At 43.1% G+C, this 16,330-nt stretch overlaps 1 protein-coding gene and 1 pseudogene across 10 annotated transcripts in view; both read left to right on the forward strand.

Annotated features, from left to right (window-relative positions):
• Positions 1–10,958, forward strand: part of BCLAF3 (BCLAF1 and THRAP3 family member 3) — an 87,180-nt gene extending 76,222 nt beyond the window's left edge. For 3 of the 10 annotated variants that reach the window (XM_062183779.1, XM_062183787.1, XM_062183788.1), the window contains one exon: positions 9,984–10,958. In XM_062183779.1, coding sequence (XP_062039763.1) covers positions 9,984–10,013 — 30 coding nt within the window. In that variant the 3' untranslated portion in view covers positions 10,014–10,958. Of the gene's footprint in view, positions 1–9,228; positions 9,257–9,983 lie in introns of all 10 variants that reach the window. The other 7 variants (XM_062183781.1, XM_062183784.1, XM_062183783.1 and 4 more) reach the window with 5 other exon arrangements.
• Positions 10,959–13,192: 2,234 nt separating this feature from the next.
• On the forward strand, positions 13,193–14,046 carry LOC133752880 (beta-1,3-galactosyltransferase 6-like; annotated as a pseudogene).
• Positions 14,047–16,330: the final 2,284 nt, after the last annotated feature.

The raw sequence follows: 16,330 nt of genomic DNA on the forward strand, positions 1-16,330 counted from the left end.
TGTGCCCAGTGGGAGACCTAGAAAAAGCTCTTGGCTCCTGGTTTCAGATTGGCCCAGCTCTGGCTGTTGTGGCCATCTGGGGAGTGAACCAGCGGATGGAAGATGTCTCTCCCTCTCTCTCTGCCTCTGCCTCTGTGTAACTGCCTTTCAGATAAATAAATATTTTTAAAAATGACGTAAGATGAAATTCTACACAATAATTCTATGTTAGAGGAGAAAAGTGGCATTATATCAGATGATACATGTTTGCAATTTCTGAACTCTTTTTTCATAATTTTAGGCTATTTTCTTCAGAGACATGTATATATATATATATGTATATGTATATATGTATATATATAGTGTTGCTATCAAATAGCCCAACTATGATTGTATATATAAATGTATATATAAATGTTTCTCTAAATGCTCATGCTTGTGAAGCCTTTACACTGAACTCACTTAGTTGTTTTAGTAAACCTAACATTTTTCAAAAGATGAATCAGTACAATGATATTGACAACTGATTGTTTTTTAGATTTTAGGGAGTTAAATATAAAATCCTATGTAACCTCTCTCAGCCACCAGTTTTAACTGAGTACCTTTGAAGAAATTCTAATTTCACTGTGCATGGCACTCATGGTTTTAGGAAAGCCATCTCTTTTTTGAAAACATGAGTGAGTTGGAGTCATTTTCCCCTCATGTACACCTACCTCCCTACTGTCCAGGAATGTCAAGGTTTGGCAAGTTTCTTGGCAGTAGATCTTCTCACCAGTTGTTTGCAGTCATAGGAGGACAGCCCAACTGTTCTCAGGGAAGTGAGGCATTGATTTCAACTTGAGAAAAGCTGAGGCAGTCCTTCTCTGAGTGAGCGAGGATTTGAGGTTCTGGTAATGGTGTCTGTTTCTCTTCTGTTAGCTCTGTGTTGAATTGTGCATTTCAGCTTCATTTCTGTCCATTTTCCTTCTATCTTTTAGATGATTTGAGGCTTCTGAGTACTTACCCGAGTGTCTGCATCTGCCTGCAATTTCTCTATGCTCACTGAACTTGCTCCATTTCATTATTCTTGTCTTTGCCCCATTTTGCACAATTTCTGCCTGGCCACCCCATTTTTACATAGTCCAGCAGCCCCATTTCGTAGCACACAGATATCAGACATCAGATCTTCATCGAAGGACATAGGAAGTGTGTCCTAAATTAACCTGCTGTGGGTCTCCAGGCTTTAGGCCGAGGCTGTGTCTGTCATCTAAAATGCAGCAATTATGGTTAGAATACAGTGCAGGTCACAGCCCCACCTTCCTGTTGCCTGTCACTGCCATCTGAATGCATTAGAAGTGACCTCTAGGCCGGCGCCGTGGCTCCATAGGCTAATCCTCCACCTGCGGCGCTGGCACACTGGGTTCTAGTCCCGGTCGGGGCACCGGATTCTGTCCCGGTTGCCCCTCTTCCAGGCCAGCTCTCTGCTATGGCCCAGGAGTGCAGTGGAGGATGGCCCAAGTGCTTGGGCCCTGCACCCCATGGGAGACCAGGAGAAGCACCTGGCTCCTGGCTTTGGATCAGCGCAATGCGCCAACTGCAGCGCGCCGGTCACAGCAGCCATTGGAGGATGAACCAACGGCAAAAGGAAGACCTTTCTCTCTGTCTCTGTCTCTCTCTCTTTCACTGTCTACTCTGCCTGTCAAAAAACAAATAAATAAATAAAATAAAAAATAAAAAAACGAAGTGATCTCTATGCACTGGGTTAAAAAAAAAAAAAAAGGCAGTGTCTGCTACTCTCCCACTGTCTGGTACTTTGTTAGGCTACTGTTCTGGATGCTACTTCCTATATCTGCACTATAGCTCCTTTAACCTGAGCTTTTCTAACCTGGCTACTGTTTGTGCCTGCAAATGAACCATAGCCAAGCTTTTTACAAGTATAGATTTGTGTTTGAACAAAGCCCAACCCTATGAGTATGGTATAAATCATATACCCTACTGTTAGCACCCTTCTTAACAGCCGGGCTCCACTCTCCTAACCTTAGGAAAGGAATGAGGCATTGTAGCTTCTTTGTTTCTGCCAAGGTCTGAACTGCAGTACTCAAGGCTAACTTGGCTTTTAAGCTGTCCCTGTAGTATTGTGTTACTTGGAAACTCCATTCCATATGTATAAGTCGATGGCTTGGACATATTTGTCCATTTTATCTCAGCCTTTGTACTCTAAAGAAAAGAGTGAAGGCCTTAAAATCTTTGGTTTCTTCCAACATTGCTTCTGCTTTCCCTTAATTAGGGATATTTTTGCTTAAATAGGGTTACTGCGTGTGAAGTACCATTTACATCACTTTTCATTCCAAGCTTCAGCATGAGGGATAACTTTGAAGATCCTACCTTGGAGAGATACCTCAGTCTGGGTAACATCTCCACACTGCTTTCGTTTACAGCCTGCTAGGGCATTCATTGTTTTGGCAATTATTAGACTACCACCTAGATTAATTAAGGATCATGATTAGTTAATGAATTTTGGTGCCCTGCACCCTTCTTGAAGCTGAAATTTTATATGAACCTACTGATTCCCATATGCCTTAAAGTCCACCGGGAAGATTAGATTGCTCATGTCTGGACTGCTTACTCCCCTGTCACATTGAAATCCCTGAACTGATCATTCATGGCTTGGAGGTCTCGGGGTCTTCATCTGTGCCACCATCTGGAACTGCATTGGCTCCCCAGTTGCCTACAAAAGAGTGAGAGTCTTAAGCAGTAGTATCAGACTGTAGAACTGAAATTCTTCCTCATTCATCACGTGCTTGAAGTAACCCAGTTTTGGCACCCCACATCCCTTTTATTGGGTTTCCTTTCTGTTAGATTCTGTGAGTTGGATGATGAGGAGGTGGGAAGTCTTTTACCCTTTGGGATAAGGCTTATCTTTTATCCGCTAGCATTCCGAAGTAGCCCCTGTTAAATATCTCCTGCTCATCCCAGAAAGTTTTCAGAAAATCTTGAGTCTGATTATATGCCACAATGGGACAAAACACCCAGTAAGAATTCATGAAGCCATCTGAAAAACTGTCACAATTGCTTATTTGGTCAGGAAGGCAGACTTCCTTAGCACCACAGATTCCCTAGCAGTCCTCAGGTGCCTGTAAGCTAGGTATATACAAGAGCTCTTCCTAGGGATAGGAAGGGAAGAAAGTCCAGGACAGAAAGAAAATGCAAGAAGGAATTCAGGTTGGGACTTGGGGCTTTGGCGGTTAAAAGAAACCTTGACAGTTATGAAGCACAAAGGTAGAACAGGAACAAAAATCAGATGAGTCAACACGAATCTATCATCCACCTTCTGTGCAAAAGATGTGTTGCCTGAGGGCCTTATGGCCATCGAGCATTTGTGATCCGAAACCTTCAGTTTTACCTTCAGTCTCTGACTTCCCACTCTTACTTGGTGATTTCTCTTTCTTCATGCGTTCTTATTGGATCTTTAAAAAAAAAGATTTATTTATTTATTTAAAAGGCAGAGGTAGAGAGAGAGGCAGAGGAAGAGAGAGAGAGAGGTCTTCCATCTGGTGGTTCACTCCCTAAATGGCCACAATAGCTGGAGCTGCACTGATCCAAAGCCAGGAGCCAGGAGCTTCTTCCGGATCTCCCACATGAGTGCAGGGACCCATCCTCTACTGCTTTCCCAGGCCATAGCAGAGAGCTGGATCGGAAGTGGAGCAGCTGGGACTTGAATTGGCACCCATATGGGATGTTGGCACTGCAAGTGGCAGCTTTACCTGCTATACCATAGTGCCAGCTTCCATGCATTCTTTAAAAGTAAGCGTTTCCTAATTTGATATTCATTATTCTCTTATTCTGCCCACTTGTGTTATTGTCCTCACTTCTTTCCAGGGTTTCAGCCATCAGCTCTGTTGATGTCTTCAGTGCTGACTACCTTCTATACCTGCAGATTTTCAGCTGCCTCCCAAACACCCTTATATGGATGCCCTTAATGTACCTCAAGTTCAGCATGTTTAAAATCAAACTTGTACTGGAACGTGCTGCAGCATGGAAGATCCTTAAGACGATATACTAAGTGACAGAGCCAGACACAAAAGACCGCCATCATATGATTCCATTTACACAAAATGCATGGAATAAGCAAAAGCTATAGAAATGCAAAGTAGATTAGTGATCACCAGGAATAAGGGGTTAGAGGAAAATCAGGAGGGAGCTTGTGGGGTTATTGCTAATGAGATGGGTTTTTCTTTTGAGGGTGAAAAAAATGTTCTAATGTGATTGATGTTAACACAGCTCTGTGAATACACTAAAAAGTGACTGAATTGTATACTTTGAGTTAAGTATATGCTATATGGATTATAGCTCAGTAAAGCTATTAAAAATCATATCACATATGCTCTCCTCCCTAGATTACTTGTTTCCCTTCGTGCTCCTCAGCTCTCACAGCTAGCCAAACAAAGCTAGAAACTTGTCATAGGAATCCTTCCAGTTATCCTTTCAACTTCAGCCATTCCAAGTCTTATATGTGTCACTCATTCAGTACTTCATTGAATTCATTTTAATGGCTGCATGTTATTCAGTTCTCTGGCTCTCTTACTTATGTCAGTGCTCTTCGTATATTTTTGCTCACATACACTCCCCATATGGCCACAACAGCCAAGATTGGGCCATGCTGAAGCCAGGAGCCAGGAACTCCATCCTGGTCATCCACATGAATGACAGGAGCCCAAGTACTTAAGCCATCTTCCACTGCCTTCCCAGGCACATTAGCAGGGAGCTGGATCAGAAGCAGCGTAACCAAGATAACAACTGGCATTCTAATATGAGAGCCAAGTGTCACAGGTAGCATCTTCACCTGCTGCTCCTCAACACCAGCCCCACCTTCCTTTTTTTCATGTGTTCATGTGTAAATATGATTCGTTGCTAGTAGTATAATACAGTGTTCAAGTTTCTATTCTATTTTTTCTTTTTGAATATGTAAATGCAAAGAAACTTTATATGATTATATAGATGGTAATTAAAAGACTTCTATTATAGCAACGCCATTCAATTCTGTACCCTCTGAATTATAGACTCAAAAAATGACTTAATGATCTGTCATCAAGAAGTATGTTGACACAGGCAGCTCATTTTTTCCCCCACCTTCAGTTTTATTAAACACTGGCAAAGAAATACAAACTATCTGACTTGCGGAAGTGTGCTATGTATTATTTGTTAGGGTTGGATCTCTTTCTTGACAAATAGCCCCTTTGATACAAAATAGTAAGATTTAGGATGAGAAGGAGTGTCTTTCTTGTGTAAGGTAGGAGATGGGAAAGCAGCCTTAACCAATTGTGCAGGCAGGACAGTTTTGGAAAGTGAACATTGTGAATTTGAAGATCTGAAAATTAATTCCCTAAAACTACCTGTACTCACATATTCCTTGAAAGTGTTCTTATGCCCATAAGGTTATGTGTACCCAAATGATTGCTGACTTACTTAACTAAGCCTTTGTTGATAACTTCAAGATAGCTTAAAGTTTTCATTTATCACATTGATATTTTGGTACTTCATAACTACCCCTTTTACTCATTTATACTCTGACCAGCAGTATGTGAAAGAGGCTGTTTGCCTCCACCATAGTCAATACTACACTACAGTTGTTATTATCAGTTGTCAATGTTGTCAATCTTACAGCAGAAAGTAGCTCTCATCTGTCTGTCTTTGATTATTAATGGCATAAGCTTCTTTTTTCTGTGTCCAGTGGCCATTTGTATTTCTCCCTCAATTTCCTTATATCAATACTCTGCCAGTGTTTCTGGTGGGATAGAGCACTTTTTCTTACTGATTTATAAGAGCTCTTAATCTTCTGAGAATATTAACCTGCTGTGCATTTTCCTGGTGTTTGTTTTATGTTGTCAACTGTTTATGCTGGCTTTTTTATAATAGAACTGTTAGATGTTCATGAATCTGTGAAGTTTATCCCATATGGCTTCTAGATTTCATATCATGCTTATGCTTCTAAAAATTCTTTGCTGTATTTCCCTTAAATGGTTTGTGATTAATTTTTAACACAATTATTTAATCCATTTAGAATTGGTTTTTATATTATACTATGCTGTCAGGATCTAATTTTTTCCCAATGGATGGTCAGTTTCTCTAACATTGTTTATTAAAGAATTTGTCCTTGCCCTGCTGATTCAAAATGGTACCTTTATTATGTTCTCCTTAAGTATTCCTGGTCTGGTTTTGGAAGCATTGGAGCTGCCCTGCTTTCCTCCTGTGATTTGCTTCTTCGGTCTCTTCACTACTAGCACAGTTCATTTTCCTGAAACACAGATTGTTTCCCACTGCTCTTTCACAGACACTTGTCGCCTGTTCTATTGCCTACCAAAAAAAGAGACCAAACTTGCTGGCTGGAAGTAGCCCTCAGCTACTTTTCCAGAGACATTTCTCTGTGGATTTTCTGCTTTTTGGAGCATAACAAATGTGTTCACCCATTTATAACATTGTTCCTGCTGTCTGATCCTCATTCTTTTAAATTTTTTTATTCATTTGAGAGACAGAGAGAAAGTTCTTATCTGTTGGTTCACTCTGCAAATGCCTGCAGCCCCGGCAGGGCCCTATTAAAGCCAGGAGCTAGAAATTCAATCCAGATCTCCTGTATTGGTGGCAGGGACCCAACTACTTGAGTCACCACCTGCTACCTCTTAGGGTGCACATTAGCAGGAAGATAGAATCGAGAGCTGAACTAGGACTCAATCCCAGGCAGTCTGATATAAGATGTGGGCATTCTAAACAGTGTCTTAACTTCTAAGACAAATAACCATCTCATTCTGTTCTGCTTTATTCTTAACATCCACTGTAAAGCCTTACCAAAGCCCCTTCTTTATATCTTGTTTCATTTGCTCTCTAAATATTACTGTTTACCTTCCTGTTTCCCCAAATAGATTATCAACTTCTTTAGGGTACAGGATGCCTTCTTAGTCATGTAGTCTTTAGAAAATACTTATTGGATGGAATTGAATATAATCTGTTCCTCCCTCCCTCTCCCCTCCCCCCCCTCATACACACACACATCCATCAGTGCATATAATCCAAAAAAGCTTAATGAATAAAAATCATGGTGGCAGGGGTCCCCAGGTTGACGGTTCACAAGGAAGACTCAGCATAGTCACAATCATTAAAAGGTAAAAACACATGGGGCAAAGCCCTGAGAAAACTAGGTAGACATTTTTAAGTGTATTTTCCCAGTGCAGTCACATAGAATGTGCTTCATTGCTCCAGTATGGAGCTGTGACAACACATGAGAAATGTTGCCAGCCTGAGAAGCTTACTAGAGACTCAGTGACCAGAGCTTTCACTGGGGGCTGGTTATGTAGTCACTCCTTGCCAAGCACATATCCAAATTCTAGACTTCCAGAAGGAAAGCAGGTATTCAGCATAAACCATGTTACTTACACAGCAGTTTAAGCACTCGTCACTTAATGGTGAGAACCCTCCTGAAGTGTGAGTTCCCAGATAGCAGCCTAGGACCAACCTTGTAAGCAGGATCCTCAAGTACAGCAGTCAGACATGCTGTGTTAACCCTCTCCTGCACAACCATATACTCTTGATTTCAGAGGTGGTAGGAGAAGTGGAGCAGAAGATAAATATGGTAGGAATGGTCAGGGGATGTATGCCAAGTGCTTTTTAGAAAAAAAAAAAGATTTGTTTTATTTATTTGAAAAGAAGAGTTACAGAAAGAGAGGGAAAGACAGAGCGATCTTCCATCCTCTGGTTCACTTCTCACATGGCTGCAGTGGCCAGGGCTAGGCCAGGAGGCTGTACCTCCATTTGGATCTCCCACGTGGGTGGCAAGGGCCCAAATATTTAGGCCATCTTCTGCTGCTTTCCCAGGTACATTAGCAGGGAGCTGGATCAGAAATGAGTCAGACAGGACTGGAACCAGCACTAATATGGAATGCCTGTGTCACAGGCAGCGGCTTAACCCGCAGTGCCACAGCACCAGCCCCTGTTAAGTATTTTTATTGAAACTTTCTTCACAGTGTTGGTAGTTTGTAAGCTGAGGCATAGAGAAGAACAAGATGTAGAAAGAAAGGACTAAAGCCTAAGATCCATGTTTGCTAGTAGGCTATAGGGTTGGGGGTACCTGGGGTGTGCAAATTAGGGCCTTGAAATCGGAGTATTTAGGATTTGATGTGGTAGCAATAAGACATCTTCCTAGACTGAGAAGCAAAGAGTGGTGCTTTGGAATGGTCACTTGATTATCATTGGGCAGGCAGGATTCTGGGGAGGACAGATGAGAGACAGGAAGACCAATGAGGGAACATTTGCAGTGACCCAGATGTGAAGTTATGAAAACCTAGACAATAGGAGTGCTCAGATATCTAATCTAGTTCAGCATTCTGCTTCTAATAGGCTTTCAGATAGGAAGGGTGGGGCCATCAGTGTGAGAGAGGGTATGGAAGAGGCTATGTCAAAGGTAAATGTAACTCAAACAAGTGATCATTTTTGTAAGCATTTCAGTTGAAAACTTTTTAGGGTTATTTTAAGAAGTTTCTTTTAAAGCTGTTAGTAAGTAACATATTTTATTTGAAGGTAGGTTTACGGTTTTTATATTGTATAATGAGTAAAGAAATAAGGTGCAATGAAATCTGCCTCTGTGTGGGGTCCTCACAAAGTTCATGGAGAATGCATATTACAAAAATGTATGCATTTCAAAAATTCTTACACCAAAGTAGACCCCCTTTTTAAAAAATTATTTATTTATTTGCTTGAAAGAGTTACACAGAGAGAGAAGGAAAGTCAGAGTGAGAGAGAGAGGTCCTCCATCCACTGGTTCACTCCCCAATTGTCAGGAACAGCCGGAGATGAGCCTATCTGAAGTCAGGAGCCAGGAGCTTCTTCCAGGTCTCCCACACAGGTGCAGGGGCCCAAGCACTTGGGCCATCTTCTACTGCTTTCCCAGGCAACAGCAGAGAGCTGGATTGGAAGTGGGGCAGCCGGGACTCGATCTAGCGCTCACATGGAATGCCAGCCCTGCAGGTGGTGGCTTTACTTGCTATGCCACAGTGCCGGTCCCAGCAGACCCCTTTTAATTCCATTTCATGAACTCTTTGAAGTACCTTGTATTTAAAAAGTGATGTTGACAAAAATACACATGCATGTATTTTGACCACTTTATTAGCCAAAAATGAAAGAAAATAAGAATTTTCTATTAGCACTATTTTTGCTTGGAATTAAAGGTATCCATACAAATATAAATACTGAAAAATAAATCAACTTTTAAATTTCTTTCAGTTTTAACAATGTAAGATCCTAGTAAAAGGTAAGCATATGTATATTAATAAATGTCTATTTTGTAATGTCCTTGAAAAACATGACATCCTACCATTTTTGCCCTTTTCTTAGTTGCATGCTCTTATGTCCAGTTTGTGGGTGATAATTTGCTATTTTGCATAGTATCACAATATAGAATCCACATTCCTTACCCTTTAATCATAGTCCTGTTGTTAATTCCTTTTCTTGGGTTTATTGAAGGGTTACACCTTTATGTTGTAGGTAACTCTCCAAAATCTACAAAGCTTCCTCTCCCCTAATAACTCTCTCTGCAGTTATCAACATAATTAGAAGAGCTCATATCACTTTAGAATTAGAGATACCATTGATGGAAAAGATGAAGTACTCACTTGAGCTTGTGCATGTGCTACACTGCATCAGGCTCCGTACTTGAGAGGCTAAGGTTTAAGTCTTGATTTTATGATGAGGATGCCCCCTCTGAAACACCTGAATTGTCATGAATTTACTAATACCAGTGTTATTCAGTGCCACATGTTTTCTTTGTCCTACTGACTTATCATTTCGTTTCTGCTTTGATATGTCCGTTCTTACTTTGTGTTTTGGGGTTTCCACATACCTTTGTGGGGATCTGGAATTGCAAATAGTACTAAATAAATTAAACTATTTTAGAAGTTGCAGTGTGAACAAAACTGTAACTTGCTGTTATAATTGACCCCTCCTTTGAAGTCTGTGTTTCTCTTGTTTTCTCTCCATAGAGACATGCAAATGTTGCTACGGAAGTCTAACCTGGAATTATTACAAATGGAAACGATACTACAGGAGGAGTTAAAATTGGCAGTACAGCACTAATACTGTAACTTTCTGGAGAAAATAACTTTATTTTTTGGTAGTGGAATGCTGCAACTTTTTTACAACCTAACGATTGCTGTTAAATTACCGGAGTCAATTTAAAACTTGTATTAACTACAGTTTCTTTTGCAAAAAGCCTCAAAAAAAGTCACTCCAAGGGCAGTTTGTTGATGCATTTTTCTCTAAGCATGGTTTCACTGAGAACTTAACCAAGTTATATCCTGACATTTGTATGTTAAAAGTTTTACTTATGTAATAAAAACAAAAACAAAAGTATCTGAAATGTATAGTGCTATACATGAAAGAACTATAAACAGTGGCCTTAAAGTAGCAAATTTTATACTGGATTTTTCTTTTTCTGATGACAGTTTGACTTAAAACTTGAACTTTTCTTAAATTTCTGAATATCAAGGCCTATATAATTCATATAGTTCATATTATGATATAAGAAGGCTAGAGAAAAGGTGCTTCAAATTTTCCATCAGGTCATTGTGAGTGCACTGATTTTTTAGTATTATGCTCATTCAGTTTTTTCCACAACTATTTACTCTTTTCCAATTTCAAATTGGTATTGTGGAAAACAAACAAAGCTTTTGTAATCTGTATTCCATCTTGTTTTTCCCTCAGGGCAAGCTTGTGCATATCATATTTTTAAAGGCTTTTTAAAAATCTTACAGACACAATCTCATATTGGAAAACTGTACTTTACTACTACAGCATTACACACGTTTGGCAAGCACTTCTGATAGTGCTTCCAGTTCAGCTGATATGTGTTGCATTCCTATGTGTAAGAGAAAATGGATGGGATTTTAAATGAACTTTGTAGATCCCAGTACCTTATTTGTTCATTTTTCTCTGTTCTGCTTAATAGCATGTGCACATTTCAAATTAATCTTTGTGAAATGTTTATTTGTAATAAAATAAAATATTCTTACTCTTTCTGCTTCAAGTTACTTGGCAGTTTGTGAAAACACTATTTTAATTTTGTGCCAGACTTATGGCCTTGGGTAAACTTTTAGATGTTTAAACACTATTCCAATGGAACGTTCAAAATAGAAATATGGAGGTCAGCGAGAACTTACCTTTTCCTAACTGGATTATGAAAAATCTTAATTTATTTTTTTTATACATCTTTAAAAATTGGGCAACTTCTTCCTTAAGTGGAAGGTAGGGCAAGGGCACTTGTTCCATTGCTAATTAGGTAATAAGTTCAGGCAGATGGCCTGACTTGTGCTATATATTGTCTCTATGGGTTGTTTTCCCAACATAATATCGCACTTATGGTGAGAAAGAAATGCATGTGCAGGATAGTGTGGTAACTTTATTGTGTTAAGTACTTATAAAATCTGCCTTGAATTATAAAATAATCAATTTCATTCATTCCCATATTCTAGGGGGCAGTTATGAACCTTGAATACTTAAACATTCTTTTGACAACTGTATACGGCACATCATTGTGCTAAAATTACAGCAGTGAACAACAGGACAAAATACATAGACCCTGACTTTATGGGACTAACAGTAATAGGGAAAATGTACATTATGCCTACAATGTAATTTGGTAATTGGCACTGATTCTACAGATCTTTGGTTGATTTAATATTATTCATTCCATACCTGATGCCCTATTTAGGCATATTTTGGATACACTTCTGACATTGTCTCAAAATGCAGAGCATGTTAACCACAAAACCTACTTGGAAAACATTGCATGTATAAGATCTAAAAACTTGCTTTATAGTTTGGAATACAAAATAATGACAAGGACCATGTCTGTCTTGTTCACTGTAGTAGCCCTAGAACCCAGCGTCCTTCTTAACATTTAGTAGGAACTCATTAAATACTAGTTGGAAAATGAATGAATTAGTAGTGAATATGTTTACTAGGAATGAGATGTCTAATTTTCATATGGAACTTGAACAGAAGGCTATTCACAGCATTTGATACTGACTAGGAAGAATTTGAATTCTGGAAGCGAATACGTAGGAATTAACAAGTTTTTTGCTAAGTCGATTGCCTCCTGCCTTTCCTTCCCTGAGTGCTAGGCCCTTCAGTGGCACTGGGAAGACAGTGATAGTAAGACATAGGCCGGCGCCGTGGCTTAACAGGCTAATCCTCCGCCTTGCGGCGCTGGCACACCGGGTTCTAGTCCTGGTCAGGGCGCCGGATTCTATCCCGGCTGCCCCTCTTCCAGGCCAGCTCTCTGCTATGGCCTGGGAAGGCAGTGGAGGATGGCCCAAGTGCTTGGGCCCTGCACCTGCATGGGAGACCAGGAGAAGCACCTGGCTCCTGGGTTCGGATCCGCATGATGCGCCAGCCGCGACGGCCATTGGAGGGTGAACCAACGACAAAAAGGAAGACCTTTCTCTCTGTCTGTCTCTCTCACTATCCACTCCTGCTGTCAAAAAAAAAAAAAAAAAAAAAAAAAAAAAAAAAAAAGTAAGGCATAGTCCCTGCTTGGAGAAACCTTATAAACTGTTAGGGAGAAGACATTCACAAGAACAAAGAATTGTGAGAGTGCTCAGGTTGAGAGAAAAGTTGTTCTTACTGGTTTAACATTATTCTCTTGTCCCATTTCTTTCCTGTTGTTTGTTGTTGTTTTTAAAGATTTATTTATTTTGAGATTTTGCTGACATCACTATAAAGTAACCTTGAAATGACCAATCCACTATTTATTCTTTTTTCCTGCTTTCTCTGCTTGCTTTTTCTGCCCACTCTGTTTATTTCATTGGAGCTCTTTTCTATTTTGTAGATTAGACGTTGCCTGGTTCATGAATTGCTAATAGCGACCAATCAGATCTTTGGAATTCAATTTGTTAAAATTTTGTTCTTTAAGAAAGTACATAGACTACTATGTAAAAGGGATAAAAATTCATCCAATATCCCACTGCTCATAAATTTGTAGTGTATATTAATATTTTTGTATTTTTCATTAGTTTTGTTTCTGAGCTTTTTTTTTTTTTTTGATAGTTGAGTTTATGTATATTGGGTCTCTGTGGATCACCCCATAGGTATTTAGAGAAGCCCTCAGTGGGAGCACCAAGGGAAGAGAGAAAAGATGTAACTGAATACCAGAATATCTAGGGGATATGGAAAGCACAAAAATGAACAGAAAATGGTCAAGTCCACTGGGTTTCTACCCAAAAGAACTGAAGACAGGGACTCAGCCACTTGTTTGGCAATGTGCATTGCAGCACTGTTTACGATAGCCAAAGGGTGAAAATAACTCAATGTCCATCAACAGAGGACGGATCAACAAAACATGGTATACGCACACAATGGAATATAACTCAGCCTTTAAAAGGAAATGATGGGCAGTGCGCACGCGCAGAGCCCGCTGCGGGCTCCAGGAAGCCGCCTCGGCGTGCTCGGCGGCGTCGCGCGGCGCTGGGCGTCGGCGTGAGCGTGAGCGTGGGCTTCGCCGTGGACGCGCGCGGACAGGGCGCCGAAGAGCTGCGCGCGCTGGAGTGGCAGCAGGGCGGGCACCGGGACGTGTCGTTGCTGCCCGCGCCGCCAAGGTGCTGGCCATGCTGGCCTGCCTAGACGAGTTCGTGCTCCAGGAGAGTGACACCGCCGCACCCTGTACTGGGGCTTTACTCCGGCCATGGCCGCGTCAAGCCCGGGGGCCGCTGGAGGCTCTGCGACTGCTTCGTGCCCTACGCGCTCAGAGGTGGTTACGTGCTCTCGGCCGACCTGGTGCGCTACCTGCGCCTCCGCTGCGTGTAGCTAGTCGCCTGGCACAGCGATGATTGGTCTCAGGGCGCGTGGCTGGCGCCCGTGGACGTACCACGCGAACACGATCCGCGCTTCGACACCGAGTACAAGTCGCGCTACCTAGTGACCCACAGGCAAAGCGTGGCCAACAGGCTGGAGAAGCACCAAACGCTGGCGCGCGGGGGCCGCCGGCGCCACTAGGAGGTGCGGCTGCGCCTCTCCCACGTCTACTATGGGTCTGCGCCACCCTCGTAGTGCTCCCTGTGCAGGGAGGAGATTCCCTAGCCGGGCGGTGCCCCCCCCCCCCCCGGTTGAGCCCAGCCCTGCGGGGGTGGGGGTAGGGGACCTGGCTTCTCCAGTGACCGACCGGCTTCGCTTTAGGGACAACGCAGTGTGCGGCTCGAACCTTTGCTGTCACTTAAGAACCTCCTGCCTGGGTTTGGGGGATGAGAGGGAGTGCCGGTGCAATGCACCACACCCCCGCATCTCAGCCAGCGCCAGCCTAGCCTGGCCTTGGGCTTCAGGGCAGAACGGAACTGCCCCATTGGTGGCTCATGCCCGCCACCCCCACCCCCAGACACCCAGGTCGACACCGGCGGGAGAGCGGACAGACAGGCCTGTGGGCCCGGATGCTGCCCGAGATCACGTGGCTTTATTCGGAGAGGTTGCCATGTTGAGTGGATCTGGTCAGCGTCGTTTGCCTAAGATGGAACTTCGCATTAGTGAGCTTTTGTGGTCTGAATTCCTGGTAAACACAATTCAGTGTTTCCCTGTGACTTCTTTATAAATGTGAGTTGGTGTAGCTGAGAGCTTAGGATGGGAGCGTGTAGGTCCCGGTATTTTTCAGGTTATCTAAGGAAAGCCTTTTAATACCAGAACTTGGAATGTGTGGGTTGGTTTGCGCAACCTGAGTCGTCACTGCCGCAGCGGAGGGAGTGTTTGTGTTTCAATGCAGAGGAATTTTTAAACTGGTTCCCCTGTGGGTTTGCAGGTGTGGCCGTGGTCTCTGTGCCTGGGCAGTGCTTCCCTGCTCTGTAGACTCTGGGTCCACGTTCCAGGAATCTGAACCCTGGCAAGTGCTGACCAGATTCTGTCTTGAGGAAATAGGTTTGCAGCCGGCACCAGTCAGCACGCGCAAATCTAACGTCCTCACGAGCTGGAGGTTTTCCTGTTTGCCTCCATTTTATGTGAAGATCAACACTGGCCACTGCAAAAGCAGAGCAAGGCGCCTGCAGGCCCAGTGCATGGCCACGGGCCCATCTCTGCCTGCAGCTTCTCCCCTGGGGTCTGCAGGTGCCCTGCCTGGGAAACGCTTTGTATTCCTGCCCACTTGGGGCCACCAGCAATGGAAAGGGGGTCCGAGCTCTGGTCTGCCTTATCGTGGCCATTCTTTTGAGTGCTCAGGCTGCGAGCTTAGGAGCAGGTTTGGACTATTTTTGTTTAAAGAAGCATCCAGAACTCAAAGTCTTGGACCGGAAGAGGGTTTCTCCTGCCTTCAGGAGGTAGAGATGGGATGGGTGGCTTGAGGTGGGACAGTTCCAGCGAGGACGTCAGTGTGAGATTTGTGATGGGCCACCTTGCAGCCATGGCGGCGGCAGGTCCCAGGCTCGGGGTGTGTGGCGGAGTTGGTGTGTGTGCCTCCCCTTTCAGGTGAGGGGAAGGCTGACATTTGCCAAGGACCCAGGGCAGAGCCGAGATTCAAACCAGGGTCCTCACTGCCGGGTCTCTGCTGTGGAAAACATGGCCCGAGAGCCCCCTGGTGGAAGCGTTGTGAAGTCCATGAATTCGCTGATTATTCAAGGGAGAAAATTTTAACTTCCAGTTTAAAAAGGAAGATCCCTGGGTCCTGGCCTTGGCCTGATGGCGTTAACCTTCATGAAGCTTTAGGGTTCGGCTGAAGCACGCAAAAATTGCCCATGTGCAACCTGTGTAGACCTAGGAGAATGGACACTTTGTGTCGTGGAACCTAAAGCACTGAGCAAGAAAACAGGACATGGGGGCCAGAGTTGTGGTGCTGCAGGTTAAGCTGCTGCTTGCGATGCCGGCTCCCGTATCAGAGCAGTGGTGTGAGTCCTGGCTGTGCTGTTGCCATTCCAGCACCCTGCTAGTGCGCTTGGGAAGGCAGTGGATGATGGCGCAAGAACTTGGGTCCCTGCCACCCACGTGGAAGACCAGAATGGCATTCCTGACTTCCAACCTCAGCCTGGCTGATGTGGCCATGTAGGGAGTGAACCAGCACATGGAAGATCTCCCCCCGCCCCACCCCCCATAATACTGCCTTCCAAGTAAATACATCTTTGCAGCAAAGCAAAAAAGGAACGATGTTCTGATACGTGCTACAATATGTGAATCTTGAAAACGTTATGCTAAATGAAATAACCCAGAGACAAATGGACAAATATTGTGTGATTCTACTTACATGAACCATCTAGAAGAGATTGGAAACAATTGCTCATTTAAAAGCGTTTCTTCATTGCCCTTGCTCACATTCACGTATATAGATGTGACCTGTTTTTTAACCCCTGGAAGATTTAGGGTT

The sequence above is a fragment of the Lepus europaeus genome, chromosome X (assembly GCF_033115175.1).
Source record: "Lepus europaeus isolate LE1 chromosome X, mLepTim1.pri, whole genome shotgun sequence".
Taxonomy (NCBI): Eukaryota; Metazoa; Chordata; class Mammalia; order Lagomorpha; family Leporidae; genus Lepus; species Lepus europaeus.